General features: G+C 43.5%; 2 protein-coding genes across 2 annotated transcripts in view; both read right to left on the bottom strand.

The window, feature by feature from the left end:
* Positions 1–24,487, bottom strand: part of LOC122930678 (zinc finger protein 260-like) — a 70,155-nt gene that overhangs the window by 35,951 nt on the left and 9,717 nt on the right. Inside the window, exon 6 of the mRNA XM_044284214.1 lies at positions 15,946–16,021. Within this exon, the coding sequence (XP_044140149.1) occupies positions 15,946–16,021 (76 nt within the window). The remainder of the gene's footprint in view (positions 1–15,945; positions 16,022–24,487) is intronic.
* On the bottom strand, positions 969–15,572 carry LOC122930693 (gastrula zinc finger protein XlCGF17.1-like). The gene is made up of 5 exons (XM_044284253.1): positions 15,431–15,572; positions 15,222–15,346; positions 13,785–13,882; positions 11,826–11,883; positions 969–2,984 (listed from the first exon to the last, which is right to left on the bottom strand). Exon 5 carries the CDS (start codon positions 2,878–2,880, stop codon positions 1,702–1,704), a length of 1,179 nt encoding a protein of 392 aa, XP_044140188.1. The 5' UTR covers positions 2,881–2,984; positions 11,826–11,883; positions 13,785–13,882; positions 15,222–15,346; positions 15,431–15,572; the 3' UTR covers positions 969–1,701.

The following is a 24,487-nucleotide window of genomic DNA, read 5'->3' on the forward strand; positions in this document are numbered from 1 at the left end:
TGCCCAAAACCACAAGAAAGAGAAACAGAACAATCTGTCATATAGACTCAGGTGTAGCAAGTCTGTCAGATCTTCTCAGACCTCTCACAGGGCAGGGCGTGACAAGTGTCCTGCCCCACTATCCTAGGTATGATGTCTATATTGTAGTGTCCTGCCTCACTGTCCCAGGTATGATGTCTTCCTTTTCAGAGTCATGAAAGTGGCCACCCTATCCTCGCCTGCCAATGCAACCTATCGGCAATGCATCAGCAAGCTATTTGAAGGCTGGTTTTCCGCAGGATGAGCTAAAACTTTCAGTGGCACCATTTTGTGGTTCAAACAACTGTAACACCCCTGAGTGGCATTACCCCTCCTACGCCCTGCTTCTATCTGTGTATACTAATACAATGTCATCCTATGCATTTATTTCTCGGTCCCTAGACACTGTGCATTTATAGTAATGTTATGTTATTGTTCATGTAATATACCTGGTTCACCAGCAGGTGGCAGCGTAAATGGCAGAGCTATACATTCCATTCTCCCCTCATTTTTTGGTCAGAAGTGGGTCAGTCCTGTTTGCTACCAGAAAGAGGTAGGGAGTTTCTGGTTTGGTCTGGTTGAGACTCCATGCTGGAGCTGCCAGGATTCGAACCTATTCCCTGGCATAATCCAGAGTCAGACTACAGAGAGAAGTTGCAGCATCCTGCAGAAGCAGAGATTCCATTTAAGCCTGTCAGCACAGCAGAGCCAGAGACCAACATTTGTAGCAGAGCTGAGTGTGTTTGCCTGCCAGAGTTCATGCTAAAGCCTGCTGAACCAAGATAAAGTCTGTAAACCGTTTTGGAAAAACGTTTATGCAAATTAAAGCTGCCATTGAACTTCATCACAAGGTCTGGACTCAATTATTTCTTCAAATCCCTCAATTCTTCACTCTATTTGTCTGCTTCAGAGCCAACGCCTGGGGTACAAGGGTATCCAGGTAGGAGCACCGTGACACATGCAAAAACATTAAGGGACATCATAGGCCACCATATACCACTCTGGAATTCCTACACCTCGGTACCATCCAAAATATCACTAAAAGGGAACCTGTGCCCTTGTTGCTTTATTGCAACTGGCGTCACAAAACAAACACTTCTCTCATCTTAAAAGGGACCCCTTGTGGACCGACTTTGTTGCACAACTTACTGATAAATTTTCTTTGGGGAATTGAAAAGATCAGCAATTCCGCCACTGTTATGTTATTTATTGATTTTTTAATTTTAAGTTTTGCTCCACCCACTGTGTGGCATACATAACCAATTAATGTTATTTAACGGGTCATTGTTTATTGTTTATAGTGACACCGAATTTATCCTTTTTTTTATACACTTAAAAATATTTGTCTTAAAGTCACATATTAGAATCATAATTTTTTTTTTTTATCTTTATGCAATGCTCATGTTTTTTTGCACAATGAGCTATAATTTTCATTGGTACCATAAGTCTTTTTGATCACTTTTTAATCTTTTTTGGGAGGAGGCAAACAGTGATTTCTGGCCATAGTTTGCGACTGGTATTGCAGCTTGTCTTTATTGCTGTGAATGGAGCAGAGCTACAATACCAAACACACGTCGTGTAAGGGTGGCACTACTTTTGGAAGAAAGCAGCTGTGATACATTAGAAGACATCCTGAGGTATTACAGTGGAGATGCCACATTTACTAGAATCTGAACATTACAATCACTTCTCCCTTGTGTGAATTCTTACATGGTTCACAAGTTTTGAACTCTGGCGAAAACATTTCCCACATTCTGTACATAAATATGGCTTTTCTCCTGTGTGAGTTCTTATATGGTCCATAAGTTTCGATCTCAGGCGAAAACATTTCCCACATTCTGTACAAGAATATGGCTTCTCTCCTGTGTGAATTCTCTGGTGTTTTACAAGATCTGATTTATTATTAAAAAATTTCCCACATTCTGTACATGAATTTGTCTTCTCTCCTGTGTGAATTCTCCGGTGTTTCATAAGATCTGATTTATGGTTAAAACATTTCCCACATTCTGAACATGAATATGGCTTCTCTCCTGTGTGAGTTCTCAGATGAACAACAAGACTTGATTTGTGACTAAAACACTTCTCACATTCAGTACATGAAAATGGCTTCTCCCCTGTGTGAACTCTTATATGGTTGATAAATATTGATTTCTGACAAAAACATTTTCCACATTCTGTACATGAATATGGCTTCTCTCCTATGTGAATTTCCTGGTGTTTCACAAGATCTGATTTATCGTTAAAACATTTCCTACACTCATTACATGAATTTAGCTTCTCTCCTGTGTGAGTTTTTAGATGAACAACAAGACTTGATTTGTGACTAAAACACTTTCCACATTCTGAACATGAATATGGCTTCTCCCCTGTGTGAACTCTTAGATGTTCCAAAAGATTTGATTTCCGACTAAAACACTTTCCACATTCTGAGCACATAAATGGCATCTTCTCTTTGTGAGTTATTTGATGTTGCACAAGATGTGATTTCCGAATAAAGCACTTCCCACATTCAGGACATGAAAATGGCTTTTCTCCAGTGTGACTTCTCTGATGTGAAACAAGATTCTCTTTCTGCCTAAAACATTTGTCACATTCTGGGCATGAAAATGGTTTCTCTCTTGTGTGAGTTTTTTGATGTCCAATAAGATGGGCTTTCATAGTAAAACATTTTCCGCATTCTGGACATGAAAATTGCTTTTCCCCTGTGTGAATCCTCTGATGTGTCACAAGACTTGATTTCTTACTAAAAGATTTTTCACATTCTGTATATGTAGATAACTTTACATCTTCGTGAATTTTCTCATGTGTGGAAAGACTACCATTCTTTTTCAAAGGCTTCCCACATTCAAAAATGTTAACCATTCTTTGCCCAGTTCTAGTTTTGCCAATCTGACATGAGTTATCATCTATGTCATTGGATGGAAATACAGGGAAGTGTGAATCGGATCCTCTCTTCAAGTCTTCATCTGGAAAAAGAAACAAAATTATAAATTTTCTTTTGCTTCCTTGTTTGCCTAGATACTGATTTATATACAGTTAGGTCCATAAATATTGGTACATTTATACAATTCTAACATTTTTGGCTCTATACACCACCACAATGGATTTGAAATGAAACGAACTAGATGTGCTTTAACTGCAGACTGTTAGCTTTAATTTGAGGGTATTTACATCCAAATCAGGTGAACGGTGCAGGAATTACAACAGTTTTCATATGTGCCTCCCACTTGTTAAGGGACCAAAAGTAATGGGACAGAATAATAATCATAAATCAAACTTTCACTTTTTAATACTTGGTTGCAAATCCTTTGCAGTCAATTACAGCCTTAAGTCTGGAACGCATAGACATCACCAGACGCTGGGTTTCATCCCTGGTGATGCTCTGCCAGGCCTCTACTGCAACTGTCTTCAGTTCCTGCTTGTTCTTGGGGCATTTTCCCTTCAGTTTTGTCTTCAGCAAGTGAAATGCATGCTCAATCGGATTCAGGTCAGGTGATTGACTTGGCCATTGCATAACATTCCACTTCTTTCCCTTAAAAACTCTTTGGTTGCTTTTGCAGTATGCATTGGGTCATTGTTCATCTGCACTGTGAAGCGCCGTCCAATGAGTTCAGAAGCATTTGGCTGAATATGAGCAGATAATATTGCCTGAAACACTTCAGAATTCATCTTGCTGCTTTTGTCAGCAGTCACATCATCAATAAATACAAGAGAACCAGTTCTATTGGCAGCCATACATGCCCACACCATGACACTACTATGCTTCATTGATGAGGTGGTATGCTTAGGATCATGAGCAGTTCCTTTTCTTCTCTTCCCATCACTCTGGTACAAGTTGATCTTGGTCTCATCTGTGCATAGGATGTTGTTCCAGAACTGTGAAGGCTTTTTTAGATGTCGTTTGGCAAACTCTAATCTGGCCTTCCTGTTTTTGAGGCTCACCAATGGTTTACATCTTGTGGTGAACCCTCTGTATTCACTCTGGTGAAGTCTTCTCTTGATTGTTGACTTTGACACACATACACCTACCTGCTGGAGAGTGTTCTTGATTTGGCCAACTGTTGTGAAGGGTGTTTTCTTCACCAGGGAAAGAATTCTTCGGTCATCAAACACAGTTGTTTTCCGTGGTCTTCCGGGTCTTTTGGTGTTGCTGAGCTCACCGGTGTGTTCCTTCTTTTTAAGAATGTTCCAAATAGTTGTTTTGGCCATGCCTAATGTTTTTGCTATCTCTCTGATGGATTTGTTTTGCTTTTTCAGCCTAATGATGGCTTGCTTCACTGATAGTGACAGCTCTTTGGATCTCATCTTGAGAGTTGACAGAAACAGATTCCAAATGCAAATAGCACCTTTGAAATAAACTCTGGACCTTTTATCTGCTCATTGTAATTGGGATAATGAGGGAATAAACACACACCTGGCCATGGAACAACTGAGAAGCCAATTGTCCCATTACTGTTGGTCTCTTAACAAGTGGAAGGCACATATGCAAACTGTTGTAATTCCTACACCATTCACCCGATTTGGATGTCAATCCCCCCAAATTAAAGCTGACAGTCTGCAGTTAAAGTACAGCTAGTTTGTTTCATTTCAAATCCATTGTGGTGGTGTATAGAGCCAAAAATCTTAGAATTGGGTCAATGTCCCAATATTTATGGACCTAATATTTTTATTTTTTTATTAATCCATTTAAATTTTATCCATAGCATAAAAATTTGACATACATGTTATTACAAAAATACATTTGGTAGTCTTTTCTTTCCTGCATGCCAAACTAGTATCAGAAAGTGAGAGCTCAGTAAACAGAAACCGATTAAACCCCATTCCCCTCCTAACCCCCCCCCCCCCTTCCTGTCATTGTCTGGGGGCACATCCACGGCGAGCAGGACCTTATGACCATAGCAGCCAAGTTCTCTCCCATCTTATTTTCTGGGACTTATTACCAATAGCAAGTTTTTCATATTTCCTTACTTTATCAACAAGTTGATGCCATTCAGATACCGACAGGTATATACTAGTGAGTTTCACAGCACACCACCCCGTTAATAGTGGCCTTTACAGCAATCTGCCCCTTAACACTGACCTCCATAGCGGACCATCCCCTCAACTGTGACCTCTGCAGCAGCCTGCTCCTAGGGTGGCCAGAGGTCCAGTTTTAGGCCGGGCAGACTCCCTTTCCTCCGTCTGGCGCAGGGCCTGGACGGACAAAGGGATGTCCTTTTGAACAGCTCACTCTCAGACAGTAGCACTGTACTGTCTTAGCGTGAGCTGCAGGGAGAAAGTAGAGTCCCTCCCTCCTCTGCAGCTGACAGAAATAGATTTTTAACTTAATTTTTTCAATCCCTGTCAGCTGAGTGGGGGACGTGGCCTAACCGGATCGGGGGTATGGCTTAGCAGGACCTATAAGTTGATTTTTTACTTCATTTTTTCAATCCCTGACGGCTAAGTGGGAGGGGGCGTGGCCTAACCGATCAGATGCTTAGCTTAGCTGGACCTGGGGGCAGGGTTTTAAGTCTGTCATTTGAGGGTGGCCTGAATGGCCACCCTACCTGCTCCCTTAACAGTGTCATCCACAGCGCCCTGCCCCTTTAAAGCTGACCTGCAGCAGTGAAGAAAAATGGCTGGGTTGTTAAGGAAACCTGGTGTAAAACTGTGTGTATGTTAAGGACCTGCAGGCTTCTATTTGCTGATAATGGACATGTGATGTGCCATATTTGCATTTTTGGGAATATCTCAGGAACAGTACATCCTGGAGAGCAGAGACCCGGTCTAAAACCTTCCCAGACACCTGATGTACCTGTGTGCCACATTTTGTGATTGGAAATGCGACTGTGCGGATTCCTTTAGCGGACATACACACAGCTTTATATATTAGATATATATATAGTAATGGATGTCTATATAATACCTATGAATTGATCTAACATGAAATAATTTATTCAGGATTTTATCACAGCTACAATCAATAGACCTTGTACAACCACCTATGTTTTGGCCTCCTAACAATAAAGGATTATTGATGACCTTTCAAGTCCTATTTGAGTGAAGATGACAGCAGTGTGGATAAGATATTTCTTTCTAAAGACCATGTATTGCCAGACGAACCTACCAAGAATTGTGGATTCAGTTGACAGTCTAATATACAGCTTAAATAACATTCCACTGCTGCGCTCCAGAGCAGCCTGCCCGTAGGGTAGCCAGAGGTGCAGTTTTAGGCCGGACAGTCCAGCTTTCAGACCCCCTGTCCTCTGTCTGGCACTGTGCTGTCTGCGCCTGAGCTGCAGGGAGAAAGTCACCCTCCCTCCCACCTCTGCAGCTGACAGAAGTTGATTTTTAACTTAATTTTTTCAATCCCTGTCGGCTGAGGAGTGGGAGGGGTGTGGTCTAACCAGATAGGAGGCGTGTCAACGGGACCTGGGGACGGGGTTTTAAGTCCGTCCTTTGAGGGTGGCCTGAATGGCCACCTAACCTTCCTCCTGAACAGTGACCTTCACAGCACTCTGCTCCCTTAACAGTGTCATCCACAGCACCCTGCCTCTTTAAAGCTGACCAGCAGAAGTTTAGAAAAAAGGCAGGGTTGTTATGGAAACCTGGTGTAAAACTGTGTCTATGTGGAGACGAAGGACCTGTGAGCTTCTTTTGGCTGATAAGGGACATGTGACCGTGTGTATGGCAATTAGAGACTTGCAGGCTTCTATTGGCTAATACAGGTCATGTATCTCAGGAACGGTACGTCCTAGAGAGCTGAGACCTGGTCAATAACCTTCCCGGAGACCTGATGTACCTGTGTGCCAAATTTTGTGAAGATCGGTCCAGTCGTCGCGCATAAAGAATAGACAGACGTCCAGACAAAAAAATGATTTTATATATATATATATATATATATATATATATAAAAAATGTAAAAATGGGCAGCACTCCAGAAGGTAAAAATGCAAAAAAAAATACTTTATTTACCCAGAAAGGCCATGCGACAAATAAAGTATTTTTTTGCATTTTTACCTTCTGGAGTGCTGCCCATTTGAATTTTTTTTATCTATTTGGATTGGCTTATATCCATATTGGGCCAGTTGCACCCTTCTGTTTACATCAGGGACGGTGCTGCCACTTTGTTTTCTTTTGTTTATATATATATATGTGTGTATATGTAAAAAAAAAGACTTATACATTTTCATATTGGCTTCTGTGTAGCTGCTGGGTTGTAATAAAAATAACATGCCCGTACTTGATGTGGTGAAAATACAACAATAAATAGCATTCAACCCGCTTACAAGTAGGCACCTATCACTTCTTGTGGGGTATTGGTGTTAGTTCTGGTCCTTTACCAGTATCCCTGACGAAAGAGATCCAATTCTCTGAAACGCATTGTTTTTTTCTTCTGGTTCCCAGAGGCTGCCAGTAGTATAGGGCTCCATGTCTCGTTAAACTCAAAGTGACAGGTGGACACGCCCCCTTCCCACCCATAACCCTGCCTACTCCGTCCATAACCACTCCCCAAACCACACCTAAATAACACCCATTCAAAACCCCTTTTTTCTTTTAGATCTGATAACACTTCAGTAATTCAATTAAGTTTTTATGTTAAAAATAAAAAAATGATATTAAGCTTGGATTAACCTCTTATTGAGCTATTATAAATATTGACAATAGCTAATTGATCCGTCTAGCTTACTAAAGCTAAATGACCTTTGATGATGTCACCGCAGGTCCTCGTCTAGTTACCTATCTATCTAGCCCAAATACATCATTCAATAGATAAATATTTTATCTATTATCTATCTATCAACCCATTTATCTTTGTATATACCTGTTATTTATCTAGTTAACTATCTATCTGGTCCAAATCTAATTTAAGAGCGCCAGCCACGGCACCCAACTTTCCCGGTTGCCAATTCGGTCTTCCCATTTTGACTTATTTCATAGCCGCATCTATCACAGAAATTCAACATATCTTCTAATAAGCCATCTGTCCATCCTTCAGGGTATACCTGAACATGATGAAGGCATATTCCGGCATGTCCGAAGACGTTATTTAAGAGCGGCAAAACCATTTTTGTTGCGTTAGGAAATTTGCTTTGTTATGTAATTATGTTAAATAAAATCAAAGGCGTACATGATTAAAGCAAAATGTTTGATCACCGCATCTAACACAGATAAGTACCATATATAAATATTGACAATAGCTAATTGCGGCACCCAACTTTCCCAAAAGTCGATTCTGTGCGTCAGGTTATGTTCGGGCATGCCCTAAGACGTACCGGCAGTAATTCAGACGTCCTAAGACGCTATTTAAGAGCGCCAACCGCGGCACCCAACTATCCCGGGTGCTGATCCAGCGTCTATTTTGTGAAATACGGGCCCCCCCCCATTTTGCAAAGCGCATCAGGGAATGTCCGAGCATGTTGAAGGCATGTTCTGACATGTCCTAAGACATTATGTAACCACTTGAGGACCACAGGTTTATACCCACCTAGTGACCAGGCCCTTTTTTACAAATCGGCACTTCACAATTTTAACGGTTTATTGCTCGGTCATGCAACTTGGCACCCAAATGAATTTTACCTCCTTTTCTACTCACAAATACAGCTTTCTTTTGGTGGAATTTGATTTCTGCTGAGATTTTCCGTTTTTATGATATTGATCAAAAAAGACTGCAATTTTCTCAAAAAAACGTGTATTTTTAACTTTTTCGGGTAAAATTGTTCAAATATATTACATTTCTATACAAGTTTGTGTCAGAATTTATGTGCTACATGCCTTTGATAAAAAAAAAACCAATAAGTGTATATTTATTGGTTTGCGCAAACGTTTTAGCGTTTACAAACTATGGTACAAAAATTTGAATTTCCGCATTTTGAAGCAGCTCTGACTTTCTGAGCTCCTGTCATGTTTCTTGAGGTGCTAGAATGCCAGGATAGTATAAATACCCCCCAAATGACCCCATTTTAGAAAGAAGACACCTCAAAGTATTTGCGGAGAGGCATGGTGAGTTCATGTATGATTTAATTTTTTTTCACAAGTTAGCGGAAAATGACACTTTCTGAGGAAAAATAATAATAATAAAGTTTACATTTCTGCTAAATTCTGTCAAAAAATAAAATATAAAAATTCCCACGGACTCACAGTGAATACCTTGGGGTGTCTACTTTCCGAAATGGGGTCATTTGTGGGGTGTTATAGCCACTGGAATAGGTATAATGTTATACCAAGCACGGAAAACGTTAGCGGCAAAATGGTTACAATCAATGCCTCCAGATATTTCGGAATATGTTAGTAGATTGAATATGGTGGTTCGCCTTGAAAGGGGAGTATACCAAAAAAGGAATAATCTAAATTTGAGGCGATATGGAGAGCCTGGATTGATAACTCTGGATGTTGTAGTCCCTGGTTGGCGCTCACAAGAGGTTTATTGCGCTCCGTGTGAATGCACTGATTGAGGAGGATAGGTATGGACTAGGAATAAGAGTGGGGGAAGGTCACTGTGGATATTATATGACCTGTGTGTATGTTAAAATTATTAGCATGCCAACCAAAATGGAGTTACGATACAGTTTACAGTTTGTATGGATGCTTGCTTGGGATATTCTGTGTTCATATACGCAATTGGGAAGCAGTGTTGTGCGATGGGTTACTAATGAGGTTTATGGGGCCGACACCCCGGGGGAGGAGATAAAAATTAGAATCTAGTAATAGTGGAGGGCGTTGTGCTATCCACGGTATGCATCTCTAATTCTTATAGGAGGAATATTGTTGGGATTATTATCACTTTGTCCTGCTCTAGTAGTGATGGGGGGGGGGTTACCTGTTACTGGGAGGTTTTATTGACCACTTTACGCGCGTATATATTGTAAGATTATATGCTTGGATATATCACTTGACTATGTATCCATGTGTTTCGCACTACAATTACTGTATGTATCTTAAAATGAATCTACTTATTGTCTAAAAGCATAACATAATGATATTGAAAAGCAATAATAAAGAACTATCGGGGCCCGAACTTGGACCCGAACCCGAACCGCATTGAAGTCAATGGGGACCCGAACTCCACTTTATTATTTTCCGTTATTACATGATTATAACGGAAAATAATAGTATTAGCTTTTTCAGATCTGAGTTTTCACGATCGTGAAAACTCAGATCCGACAGTATATTCTAACACAGAGGCATTCCCATGGTGATGGGGACGCTTCAAGTTAGAATATACTAAGAACTGTGTACAAAACTGCCCCCTGCTGCCTGGCAGCACCCGATCTCTTACAGGGGGCTGTGATCTGCACAATTAACCCCTCAGGTGCCGCACCTGAGGGGTTAATTTTGCGGATCTCAGCCCCCTGTAAGAGATCGGGTGCTGCCAGGCAGCAGGGGCCAGACCCCCCTCCCTCCCCAGTATTAAAATCATTGGTGGCCAGTGCGGCCCCCCCTATTAAAATCATTGGTGGTTAGTGCGGCCCCCCCCCCTATTAAAATCATCGGTGTCCAGTGCGGGCTCTCCCCTCTCCCCCCCACCCCTAATTAAAATCAATGGTGATCATTGGTGGCAGCGGAGCGGCAGTTCCGATCGGAGTCCCAGTTTAATCGCTGGGGCTCCGATCGGTTACCATGGTAGCCAGGATGCTACTGCAGTCCTGGCTGCCATGGTTACCTCGCACTTTTAGCAGCATTATACTTACATGCGCTGTCTGTGACCGGCCGGGCGCTCCTCCTACTGGTAAGTGACAGGTCTGTGCTATAAGCAATGCGCCGCACAGACCTTTCACTTACCAGTAGGAGGAGCGCCGGCCGGCCACAGACAGCGCATGTAAGTATAATGGGGGGAGGGGGGCTGGACACCAATGATTTTAATAGGGGGTGGGGGGGCCGCACTAGCCACTAATGATTTTAATAGGTGGTGGCGGGCCGCACTAGCCACCAATGATTTTAATACTGAGGGGGGGCCGCACTGGCCACCAATGATTTTAATACTGAGGAGGGAGGGGGGTCTGGCCCCCTGCTGCCTGGCAGCACCTGATCTCTTACAGGGGGCTGTGATCCGCACAATTAACCCCTCAGGTGCGGCACATGAACAACACATGAAACAATTATGTATACATTGCTGTAATTACGCACAAACGTGTCTACCCCACTGAGTTATTGAAAAAGTACTGTGATGCATCGTAAACAAAGAAATTTTGCATAAATCACATACGCCTTTGATTTTATTAAACATAATTACGTAGCAAAGCAAATTGCCTAACTCAACACATATGGTTTCGCCACTCTTAAATAACATCTTAGGACATGCCAGAACATGCCTTCATCATGTTCAGGCATACCCTGACGGATGGACAGCTAGCGTATTAAAGATAGGATAGATAGATAGATAGATAGATAGATAGTGTTGAATTCTAATGACATTTTTGTACTATTAAACAAATGGTACAATGCAAAATTGCATCCGCTAACACCAATATGCAGTGAATTGTCTTTGAACTATGTATGCATTGAATATCTTTGGTTCAGCAATTACATTTCTGTACTATGATACACACAGTGCAGTGCATTAGTGCGTCCATTAATATCAATAATAGTGTTTCTGGTCGGAGCGCCGCAAACTCTTCAAACAGCTGATTGGTGGGACCCCCGCCGAACTTATATTGTAGAAATATCCTTTAACTGCTCATTGAACAAGAAATTCAGAAACAGATGAGCAGGTATCTATGCAATATATTCTCCTCCATTGGAAAGCAGATAGAATGTGTTAAATAAACTGAAACGGCAATTTTTAAGGGCAAAAAAATAACCAACACAAGATTATGATAGTCTCTTACCGTTCACTGCCTCTGATGTGGGGTTTTCCTGTCCGATTATTTTTCCGCCATAAATTTCCTGCAAAAAAAAGAATAAAAAAATAAATAAATGGACCGGATTTTATGTTCGATCATGGAAAAAATAAAAAACCCTTACAAGACATGAGCCAATGTGCCCAAAAAGGCGAATGATTGCCCCGAGTGTCCATCAGAAAGAAATAGCATTCAACCAAATAATCTGCTGCATGAAATAATCTGAGACGATACTGAAGTGGACAGCGATGCTCATCACCGTTATTCAGTAACATCACAGCTTTTACAGTAAAGAAGCCTTTCATTAATGCTGGAGACTGAACCTTCTTTCCTCCAGAGCATTCACTCTGGTCTTTTGTGGTGACCTCCCTGGAGATGTCTCTTGAAGACTGAGTATATGTCTTTCATTTTACTATTTCCTCATATCTAATGTTCTCCAGGCCTCTGTCATTTGTTTCTCTTCTATTTTTCAAACATGTTGGCCAAAACTATCCAGAGAATTGGTCATCAGTTATAAAGTATCAGAAAACCCTTGTAAGGCAGAAAGACTATGCTGTTGTGCAAGGAAACCTTTCTGAAACACCCTGCTACACTCTTAGACAAACTGGCCACCCATTTCTAAAGTCCTACACCACTGAGTCTAGTAAATTCAGAAAGACTTAAAGGGAACCTGTCACCCAAAAATCGCCTATTAAGCTGTTTGGGCGCGTTTGATACAGGATGTCGGGCGCATGCGCAGTGCGGCGAAAGTAAGACGGCGCGTAGTACGCGCGGCAGCCGGGACCGCGCTCCTGCCGCCCTTTACTGCGCATGCGGCCATTGAGCGCGGTCCCGGAATCGGATTTCGGCTGTCAGTCACAGAGGCAGGGGGCGGGGAGAGGGCCATGTAAGACGCCGAGGCCGCTGCCCCCGTGACTTCAAGCCTGACTTGAAGCACGGGGCAGCAGCTGAATATAACATCGATTTCTGACTGAGCATACATGCTGCAAAACTAACAAAAAGTGCATCAGGAAACGACTATACAGCACTATAAGGTACTGTAAACAGCTTAATAGGCGATTTTTGGGTGACAGGTTCCCTTTAAAGAGGTTGTCCGTTGTTCTCAAGACAGGTCATCAACAGCAGATCGGTGGGGGTCCGACACCTGGCGCCGATCATCTGTTTGATGAGAAGGCAGAACTCCATGCGAGCCCCGATTCCTGTTCATTACACTGAGCGTCACTGCCAGCGCGGTGGCATAGTGCAATTGTGCAAGTACTCACTCCTTTCAAGGGAATGGAGTGATTACTCGCCATTACACTGCACTTCTGAGATGAAAAGCAGCATAATAAAGAGGAAACGGCGGTCGCATGGAGCGCCTCCTCTGCTTCAAACAGCTGATCGGCGGGGTGCCAGGTGTCAGACCACCGCCAATCAGATATTGATGAGCTATTCTGAGGATAGGTCATCTATATATATGGGCAGACAACACCTTTAATAAGAACCTTGTTCCATGCCTGTGATTCTGCTGCAAGACTGCAAAGTGTTCTTTAGACATAAAGGAGTAATATAACCACCATATTTGTGCCAGTCTATATGCTCCTATTCACAAAATATTGTAACTGTCATATCTTTTGGAATTGTGCCTTGATGCTATTTGTACTACTACCCCTATCATCAACTTAGTAAAGAGAGATTTATTTATTACAACTAATGGGACTAATCATTGTCTCCAATGATGAGTCCTGCCTTGCACCCAGCAAATCATCCATCATCAAGGGCACCCCAACCAACAACAGGCAGATGCCCCATTACCAGGGTGTTTCCCTGAGAGTAGAAAGTGTGCATCCTACCAGTCACTGCATGGCCCTGGATAAGCAAAACAACTACTCCCATCCTCCACTCACTCCTCCTGGGCCACTGCACAGTTATTACATCAATTCTACAGAGGACTTGCGGAAATCTCACCTGATGATCCAGTGGGACATTTTGCTTTTCCTGTGGACAATTCTGGGAATATAGAGGATTAGGACATCTCTCTGGTGGATTTCTCCTACTGGATCCATCTATAGAAAATATATACAGTGAGACAGACTTACTAATCCTATAGGTGGTTTAAGCTTAAAGGCTATGTACAACTTTGGAGGCAATTCTTTTTTATGATTGCTTGTTACTAATTTTTGGCAAAAATCTATTTTTTGAATTGGCCTTTATTAAAAATATTGAGCTGTCCTGTCACAAAAGGTTAACTGTTTTTCTAGCTGTGTGACTCTTGTGACTTAACCCACATTCTAATCAATAAGATAAGAACTGAGCTATAGAGAGTGTTTAGGAGGTGGCACGGTCCCTAGGTGACTAATGTCAGGAGATCAAGGAGATTGGCTGAGCGTGGAGGAATCTAACAGCCTCCTTGATTTCTCTTAATTCAGTATTGATAGAGTTAATGATCACTTACCTTTCTCAGCTGTTGCTCAGTGGTAATCACTTCCACCCTTTATAGTCTGACTCAACCCTTCTTACTATGCGGTATATAGCTTCTTTTGGGTTTGGCAAAGCTGGTGTGAGGTAGTCTCTGGTGTACCCGCTCATCCATCACTACTGAAGTTAAGTGTCACATTTGTATTTGGTTATTCTCTTGTGCTTGTCTTTACTTGGCCTCAGGGAGACTCTGATTCATTCACCTGGGAAGGAACCGGTTGTCTCTTTCCTTTTCACTACCTCTAGGGCATATTAAGGCTTCTAGGGTGTTTAGGTTCCGGCGTATGTATTTTCCCACCTTCGGGGTCTATACATACTGAGAGAAGTCAGCTCCTGGTCTGACAGAAAAGACAGAAAATCCAAAGGGTTCTACTTGAGCATGTCAGCTCTGTACAGAAAAATGGATGCCATATTATAAATGGAGACCAATTTAAAACGTATTTTAGTTTAAAATTAGTACAATGCAATAGTAAAAAAAAATAAAAATACCCCCAAAGGTGTACATAGCCGTTAAACAGGCTGTCTAGACCTGGACCAGATTTACCACAGGGGTTCAGGCTGGCTAATAAATTTGGTGCAGGGATAGACAAGTTTATTTAACTCTATACCAGCTATTGGTTGGCTTACTTTGAGAGAGAATTTCATCTAAAACTATGGCACAATTTTGGTGCCAAATGGTGCACATTAGGCCACAAGCCTTCGAAGGAATACACACTCCTTTTCCAGTAAGCCATGTCTTCTTATCAAGCTTTCTCAAAAATTAGATGCACCAAATTTTAATACAGTTTACGACAGTATCTAGGTGCACTGACATTAGTAAATGCAGGCCAGTGACTGAATCCATTGTCTGTGATGATCAGATGATGGGTGAATGTAGGTGATCCTCAAACCTGTTCTTCTCTATAATGGAGGAAGGTCTCCTCTTACCTGGTGACTGTGAGGGGCTGGTGATCCTTTATTATGACGTCCTTGTACAGATCCTTGTGTCCTTCTAAATACTCCCACTCCTCCATGGAGAAATAGACAGTGACATCCTGACACCTTATAGGAACCTGACACACACAATCATACAGTCATCCTCCAGACATCTCCTTGGCGTTATTGTATAATGTCCCAGCATTCCTGGCAGCGCTCACCTCTCTGGTCAGCAGCTCAGTGATCCTGTTGGTAAGTTCTAGGATCTTCTGCTCATGTATCAGTGAATAAGGTGGAGGCTCGGTGATGGCTCCTGGGGTCCTGCTCCATTCTCCTGACACATGGGGTGTCACACACTCACCAGATGACTTCTTCACTACTGTGTAATTCCTGTGTATGGGGAGACACCGATCACTACATGTATTTTAAGAGTCCTTCACCTTTCCAGTCATTTCCCTGTATTATTACTAGAGATAAGAGTGATGTCATGTGAGACTCTCACCTCTCCAGTTATCAAGTAGATGATCTCTACGGGTGAGGTCTAATATCCTCACAGCCATGAGGTCTCTGTCCTCGTCCATCTTTGGTAGGTCAATGAAAGAAAACTTTCCATGTGAGAGGCCTGTACCTGAGGAATATAGGGGAAGACAAATGAGAACAAGATGTAAACTCACATCTTACATGAAGTATAGAGTCTCACTAATGGGAGAGTATTAAAGGATTAGTTAGAGCATACAATGGTGGTGACTTGAGGTAGCGTTAACTGGGTTTCTTGGAAGTCTCCACGACAGCATATCAGACATTGCCCCGTCCTGAAGGGAGAGGAAAGACACAGAGAGGTAAAAGAACACCATCCACTTTACCAAAAATCTAAAGGCAGAAGATAAAAAAATATAGAAGGTCATTTCTGGAACTGGTGTAAAGTAGAACTGGCTTAGTTGCCCATAGCAACCAACCAGATTCCACCTTTCATTTTTCACAGCTCCTTTGAAAAATGAAAGGCGGAATCCTAATTGGTTGCTATGAGCAACCAAGCCAGTCAAAGCCGGTGCAAGGATTTTTGCCGCCCTAGGCAAGATAAAAATTGCCCCCCCCCCTTATCAGATGATCTGCCCATATCATGACATCACATATGTTCCACCCCTTTCTCATCATTTAAATGAAAAGAACTGCTATGTTTCCCTTAAGGTTAATCCAGCTTCTTGTAGCCATGCCTCCCTGACAGCCGCTAGAGGTGCTTCCGCGATTCTCACTGTGAAAATTACAGTGGGAAGACGCGAAACATAATTTTGAATGCATGTGCATGCACAGCTGAGAGGAGGATCGGGGAGAAGAGTTCCCAGTGCCGGCGCTGGAGAAAGGTAAGTGGCTGAAGGGGTTTTAACCCCTTCAGCCCAGTGAGAGGGGGACACGAGGGTGCCCCACTCCTAACAACTATATAGTGCTAGGAAAATGAATAGTGCTCCTTTAACACCAGTACTGCCCAGTGTCATTTCTCTGCAGGAACAGGCTATAGACACCAGAACCAGTACATTAAACTGTACGGGTTCTGGGACTTTAGTGTCCTTTTAATGTGAGGTAAATTAGTTTCCAATGTAGTATTAATAACTAAAAAATTAAATAATAAACATATTGCATTCTCTACTTACCACCAGGACAAGAGGATGATCTGGTCTCTGGCTGCAGTCTGGCTCTGGGGACTCCCTTGTCACTCTCCTCTCCCCCCTTCCTCCCTTGTCACTCTCCTCTCCCCCCTCCCTCCCTTGTCACTCTCCTCTCCCCCCTCCCTCCCTTGTCACTCTCCTCTCCCCCCTCCCTCCCTTGTCACTCTCCTCTCCCCCCTCCCTCCCTTGTCACCCTCTTCTCCCCCCCACTCCATTGTCACTCTCCTCTCCCCCCCACTCCCTTGTCACTCTCTTCTCCCCCCCACTCCCTTGTCACTCTCTTCTCCCCCCCACTCCCTTGTCACTCTCTTCTCCCCCCCACTCCCTTGTCACTCTCATCCCCCCCCACTCCCTTGTCACTCTCATCCCCCCCCCACTCTCTTGTCACTCATCATCCCCCCCCACTCCCTGTCACTCTTATCCCCCCACCCTCCCTTGTCACTCTCATCCCCGCCACTCCCTTGGCACTCATTCCCCCCCACTCCCTTGTCACCTCATTCCCCCCACTCCCTTGTCACTCATGCCCCCCCACTCCCTTGTCACTCATTCCCCCCCCACTCCTTGTCACTCATTCCCCCCCCCACTCCCTTGTCACTCATTCCCCCCCCCACTCCCTTGTCACTCATTCCCCCCCCCCACTCCCTTGCACTCATTCCCCACCCACTCCCTTGTCACTCATTCCCCCCCCCACTCCTTTGTCACTCTCATTCCCCCCCACTCCCTTGTCACGCTCATTCCCCCCACTTCCCTTGTCACTCTCATCCCCCCCCCCACTCCCTTGTCACTCTCCTCTCCCCCCTCCCTCCCTTGTCACCCTCTTCTCCCCCCCACTCCATTGTCACTCTCCTCTCCCCCCCACTCCCCTTGTCACTCTCTTCTACCCCCCCCTCCCTTGTCACTCTCTTCTCCCCCCCACTCCCTTGTCACTCTCTTCTCCCCCCCACTCCCTTGTCACTCTCATCCCCCCCCACTCCCTTGTCACTCTCATCCCCCCCCCACTCTCTTGTCACTCTCATCCCCCCCCACTCCCTTGGTCACTCTTATCCCCCCCACTCCCTTGTCACTCTCATCCCCGCCACTCCTTGTCACTCATTCCCCCCCACTCCCTTGTCATCATCCCCCCCACTCCCTTGTCACTCATTCCCCCCCACTCCTTGTCACTCATTCCCCCCCCCCACTCCCTTGTCACTCATTCCCCCCCCCCCATCCTTGTCACTCATTCCCCCCCCCCACTCCCTTGTCACGCATCCCCCCCCCCACTCCCTTGTCACTCATTCCCCCCCCACTCCCTTGTCACTCATTCCCCCCCCCACTCCTTTGTCAACTCTCATTCCCCCCCACTCCCTTGTCACTCTCATTCCCCCCACTCCCTTGTCACTCTCATTCCCCCCCCACTCCCTTGTCACTCTCATTCCCCCCCCTCTCCCTTGTCACTCTCATTCCCCCCCCACTCCCTTGTCACTCCCATTCCCCCCCCCACTCCCTTGTCACTCTCATCCCCCCCCCCTAATCCCTTGTCACTCTCATTCCCGCCCCCCACTCCCTTGTCACTCTCATTCTCCCCCACCTCTAATGTAGCGTGGCCGAGCTCTGTTCGGTCCGCGGTACAGGAGCATTTGTTTCCTGTACCCGGCCGTACTGACAGTAAGTGCACACTAAGTGACCACGCTACATTAGAGGCGCTTCCCTCCTGTCAGTGCCTCTCTTCAGGCTGCGCCCGGGCGGTGCACAATCATAGATGCGCCAGCCCGGGCAGTGCGGCAGCCGCCCGGTGCGGGGGAGGGCCCGCTGCCGTACTTTAAAAAAAAAATTGCGGCAGGACCGGCCCGGCAGCCACTTAACCAACGCTTTTTTTTTTTTAAAACCGCTCGCTTCTCAGCGCAATATTTAAAGGGGTTGTCCGGTTTCAGAGCTGAACCTGGACACACACATAATTTCACCCGGCAGCCCCCCTGAATTGAGCATCAGGGCTGTTTATGCTTCGATGCTCTGATTTGCCCTGCGCTAGATCGCGCAGGGCAAAGGCTCTTTTGTTTACAATCACACACTGCCGAGCGGACGTTTCCACCCGGCAGTGTGTTCAGTGACGTCACTGGCTGTGATGGGCGTGCTTTAGCACTGCCCTAGCCATTTTACTGGCTAGGGCAGCGCTAAAGCCCGTCCCCATCAGTACCGGTGACATTACCGGGCTTTCTGGCAGCCCCATGGAGAGCCTGGTACGTCACTGGATCTCCAAAAAATGCCTTTGCTCTGCGTGATTTAGTGCAGGGCAAAGGAGAGCATCGGAGCATGAACTGCTCTGAACCCGGACAACCCCTTTAAGTGTACAGCCCACTATACTGCATGCTGTACAAGAGGCATTAGTGTACATTTTGATCAAAAGGCATAAGCCCACTCACCACGCCAAGGTCGCCTCTTTGAGTGGGACCTACACTGACAAAAAGGCGCAACACAATGCGGTGACAAAGCGGCACTGCCCTAGCAGGCGGCAGGAACCAGGAGTCAAACAGCAACCCTGCTGTCTGACAATGCCACCCATGGCACTGGGTCCCACCAACCCACCAGCACAGCGCCACAAAAACAAAGGCCACCACGCAGTACTGCACCATGTGAACAGTTGTCTAACACAACATGTCCCCTGCTATTAGGAGCTACAGGTCAATGACCACTATATGCAGAACTGTGTGAAATTAAAACCACCTGTGCCGATTGGGAGGAGTGCTGATACCAGTAATAAAGAAGAAAGGTTCAACATGCATATATCAAGGGGAGAAAAACACATGTTCATATGGTGCAGTACTGCGTGGCCTTTGTTTTTGTGGCGCTGTGCTGGTGGGTTGGTGGGACCCAATGCCATGGCAGGAAAAAAGTAAATTTCCTAATATATGTCATTAAGCAGATCTGCCTGTTTTTTCTATTATCTGAAGCCACGCCCCCTGAGCCCGCTCTGCCCTGCAGCCGAATCCGTCCATAGCTGCACGCAACATGGAGGAGCTTTACAACAAGGTCATCCATGCCAGATGATCTGTGCAGTCTATCTGCGCCTGCGCACTTCTCCCTCACCTGTAAGAGCCGAGCATGTACAGTCTGCTCCCATCACTTGTGTGAAAGAAATCAGCAGCTAGTGGAGAAGGAGGATGTGCTTCCCTGAAGTTCCCTGCCATAACACCCTCCTGAGCCCCTGCATACAGTTGGCATTTGAAAGATTTTTTCCAGTTGCTGTCCCGCCCAAAGCTCATCAAGAGAATGCCAAGAGTGTGCAAAGCAGTAATCAAAGCAAAAGGTGGCTACTTTGAAGAACCTAGAATATGACATATTTTTAGTTGTTTCACACTTTTTTGTTATGTATATAATTCCACATGTGTTAATTCATAGTTTTGATGCCTTCAGTGTGAATCTACAATTTTCATAGTCATGAAAATAAAGAAAACTCTTTGAATGAGAAGGTGTGTCCAAACTTTTGGTCTGTACTGTATATATATCAATTTTTAAAATATGTTTAACCCCTTAACGACCTACACCTCTGCAGTATGCACCAACATCGGTGAAATCACCAATGCCGGCGCATTAACCCCTGCATGGCCGCGGCGGGCTTCAGACATGTGCGGTGTGGCCATCGGGTCCCCGCGCTGCTGTGACAGGAACTTGATGGCAGGAAAGGCAGCCCGATGCCTTCCTTAGTCATCATGGCTGCCTTCCGTTACAGGACTGAGATCCAGTCCCCTGTATTACACTGGTAATACACTTACAGCCAATGCATTACAATACAGAAGTATTGTCATGCATTGTAAAGGGGATCGGACCCCCAAAAGTTGAAGTCCCAGAGTAGGACAAAAAAGTAAACAAAAAAAAATAAAGTTTCAAGTAAAAATAAATAAAAAAAAAGCATCCTTTCCCCCCCCCCCAAAAAAAAATTCATTGTAAGAAATAAGAAAAAAAAGAAAAGTAGACACATATTAGGTATTGCTGAGTCTGTATTGACTGGCTCTATAAAAATATCACATGACCTAACCCCTCAGATGAACACCGTCAAAAATAAAAATAAAAACTGTGCTAAAAAACATTTTTTTGTCACCTTATATCACTAAAAGTGCTACACCAAGTGGTCAAAAAGGTGAGGTGTATGCCACCCAAAATAGTACCAATCTAACAGTCACCTCATTCCACAAAAATTGAGCCCCTACCTAAGATAATCACCCAAAAAATCAAAAAAATTACTCTCAGACTATGGAGACACTAAAACATGATTTTTTTTTGTTTCAAAAATGATACTATTGTGTTAAATGTAAAAAAAAAAAAGTTTAAAAAAAGTATACATATTAGGTATCGCCGCGCCCATAACAACCTGTTCTATAAAAATACCACATGACCTAACGCCTCAGGTGAACACTGTAAAAAAGATAAAATGAAAACGGTGTCAAAAAAGGCATTTTTTGTCACCTTACATCACAAAAAGTGTAATAGCAAGCGATCAAAAAGTCATACACAACCCAAAATAGTGCCAATCAAACAGTCATTTTATTCTGCAAAATGGATATCCTAAGACAATCGCCCAAAAAACTGAAAAAACTATGGTTCTCAGACTATGGAGACACTAAAACATGATTTTTTTTATTCAAAAATGCTGTTATTGTGTAAAACATAAATAATTAAAAAAGTATACAAATTAAGTATCTCCGCGTCCGTAAGAACCTGCTGTATAAATATATCACATGACCTAACCCCTCAGGTGAACACCGTAAAAAAAAAAAAAGGGTGTCAAAAAAGCCATTTTTTGTCACCTTACATCACAAAAAAGTGTAATACCAAGCAATCAAAAAGTCATACGCACCCTAAAATAATACCAATCAAACGGTCATCTCATATCGAAAAAAATTAGCCCCTACATAAGACAGTCGCCCAAAAAATAAAAGAAAATATGGCTTTTAGAATTAGAATATGGAGACACCCCCCAAAAAAATTTTTTCAAAAATGCTTTATTATGTAAAACTGAAAAAAAACAACCATATTTGATATTGTCGCGTCCGTAACAATCTGCTCTAAGAAAATACCACATGATCTAACCTGTCAGATGAACATTGTAAATAAAAAAAATAAAAAGGTGACAAAACAGCAATTGTTTTGTAACTTTGCCTCTCAAAAAGTGTAATATAGAACAACCAAAAATCATATGTACCTTAAAATAGCACCATCAAAACTGCCACCTTATCCCGTAGTTCCCAAAATGGGTTCTTTTTTTTTTTTTTTTAGATTTTCTACTCTAGGGGTGCATCAGAGGTTTTCAAATATGACATGGCAGCTTAAAATGATCCGAAAGAAATCTGCCTTTTAAAAACCATAGGACATTCTTTTCCTACTACGCCCTGCTGTGTGCCCGTACAGCAGTTTACGACCACATATGGGGTGTTTCTGTAAACTATAGAATCAGGGCAATAAATAGAGTTTTGTTTGGCTGTTAATCCTTGCTTTTTTACTGGAAAAAAATTGTTAAAATGGAAAATCTGCCAAAAAAGTGAAATTCTAAAATGTAATCTCCATTTTCTTTAAATTCTTGTGGAGCATCTAAAGGGTTAACAAAGTTTGTAAAATCAGTTTTTCTAAAATGGGGTCATCTTTGGGTGGTTTCTATTATGTAAGCCCCACAACATGATGTAACTTCAGACCTGGTCCTTAACCCCTTAAGGACGCAGGGCGTACCGGTACGCCCTATTTCCCGAGTCCTTAAGGACTCAGGGCGTACCGATACGTCCTAACTTTAAATGCAGATTCCGGCGCCGCGGGGGTTAATGGGAACGGGATGCCGGCTGAAATCATTCAGCCGGCATCCTGTGACAACGCCAGGGGAGCTCATGTGACCCCCCCTATCGGCGATCGCCGCAAACCGCAGGTCAATTCAGACCTGCGGTTTGCTGCGCTTTTTGTAGTTTCTGATCCCGGGGATCAGAAACTTTAGTGTCCCTCAAACATAGATTTTACACCCCTCCTGCACCCCTGCATGATTTTTTGCCGGCGGGTGGTGCAGGGGGGGGGAGTTGTGGGCGGTGCGGGAGGTGGGCGGTGCGGCAGGCGGGATCGCGATGCAGTTCCTTTGCAGCCCCCCGATGGAGAGGGAGACAACCCCCAGACAGCCCCCAGAGAACCCCCCTCCTTACCCTTCCCCGTCTGCGAAGTTCTGACCAGTACTGAGCAGACTGGGAAGGTTCCCATGGCAACAGGACGCCGTCTCAGGCATCCTGCTGTCCATGCTGCTGAACAGATCTGTGCTGAAGGCAGAGATCTGTTCAGACAAAGTGTAAGTAAAATAAAAGTGTAAGCCCAAAAACTGAAAAAAACTATGGCTCTCAGACTATGGAAACACTAAAACATGATTTTTTTTGTTTAAAAAATGAAATCATTGTGTAAAACTTAAATAAATAAAAAAGTATACATATTAGGTATTGCCGCGTCCGTATCGACCGGCTCTATAAAAATATCACATGACCTAACCCCTCAGATGACCACCGTAAAAAACTAAAAATAAAAACAGTGTAAAAAAAGCCATTTTTTGTCATCTTACGTCACAATAAAGTGTAATAGCAAGCGATCAAAAAGTAATGTGCCTCCCAATATAGTACCAATCAAACCGTCATCTCATCCCGCAAAAATGAGACCCTACTTAAGATAATCGCCCAAAAACTGAAAAAACTATAGCTCTTAGACTATGGAGACACTAAAACATTTTTTTGTTTTAAAAATTAAATCATTGTGTAAAACTTACATAAATAAAAAAAATTGTATACATATTAGGTATCGCCACGTCCGTGACAACCTGCTCTATAAAATTGCCACATGATCTAACCTGTCAGATGAATGTTGTAAATAACAAAAAAAAAACATGCCAAAAAATCTATTTCTTGTTACCTTGCCGCACAAAAAAGTGTAATATAGAGCAACCAAAAATCATATGCACCCTAAACTAGTACCAACAAAACTGCAACCCTATCCCGTAGTTTCTAAAATGGGGTCACTTTTTTTGGAGTTTATACTCTGGGGTTGCATCAGGGGGGCTTCAAATGGGACATGGTGTCAAAAAAAACAGTCCAGCAAAATCTGCCTTACAAAAACCGTATGGCATTCCTTTCCTTCTGCGCCCTGCCGTGTGCCCGTACAGTGGTTTACGACCACATATGGAGTGTTTCTGTAAACTACCGAATCAGGGCCATAAATAATGAGTTTTGTCTGGCTGTTAACCCTTGCTTTGTAATTGGAAAAAAAATATTAAAATGGAAAATCTTCCAAAAAAGTGAAATTTTGAAATTGTATCTTTATTTTCCATTAAATCTTGTGCAACACCTAAAGGGTTAACACAGTTTGTAAAATTAGTTTTGTATACCTTGAGGGGTGTAGTTTCTTAGATGGGGTCACTTTTATGGAGTTTCTACTCTAGGGGTGCATCAGGGGGGCTTCAAATGGGACATGGTGTCAAAAAAAACAGTCCAGCATAATCTGGCTTCCAAAAACCATACGGCGCACCTTTCACTCTACGCCCCACTGTGTGCCCGTACAGTAGTTTACGGCCACATATGGGGTGTTTCAGTAAACGGCAGAGTCAGGGCAATAAAGATACAGTCTTGT

This window comes from Bufo gargarizans, chromosome 3 (genome assembly GCF_014858855.1).
Source record: "Bufo gargarizans isolate SCDJY-AF-19 chromosome 3, ASM1485885v1, whole genome shotgun sequence".
Taxonomy (NCBI): domain Eukaryota; kingdom Metazoa; phylum Chordata; class Amphibia; order Anura; family Bufonidae; genus Bufo; species Bufo gargarizans.

What these genes read in the sequence shown, in the direction of transcription:
- LOC122930693 (XM_044284253.1), bottom strand. Translation starts at nt 2,880, where the DNA reads ATGGTTAACATTTTTGAATGTGGGAAGCCTTTGAAAAAGAATGGTAGT.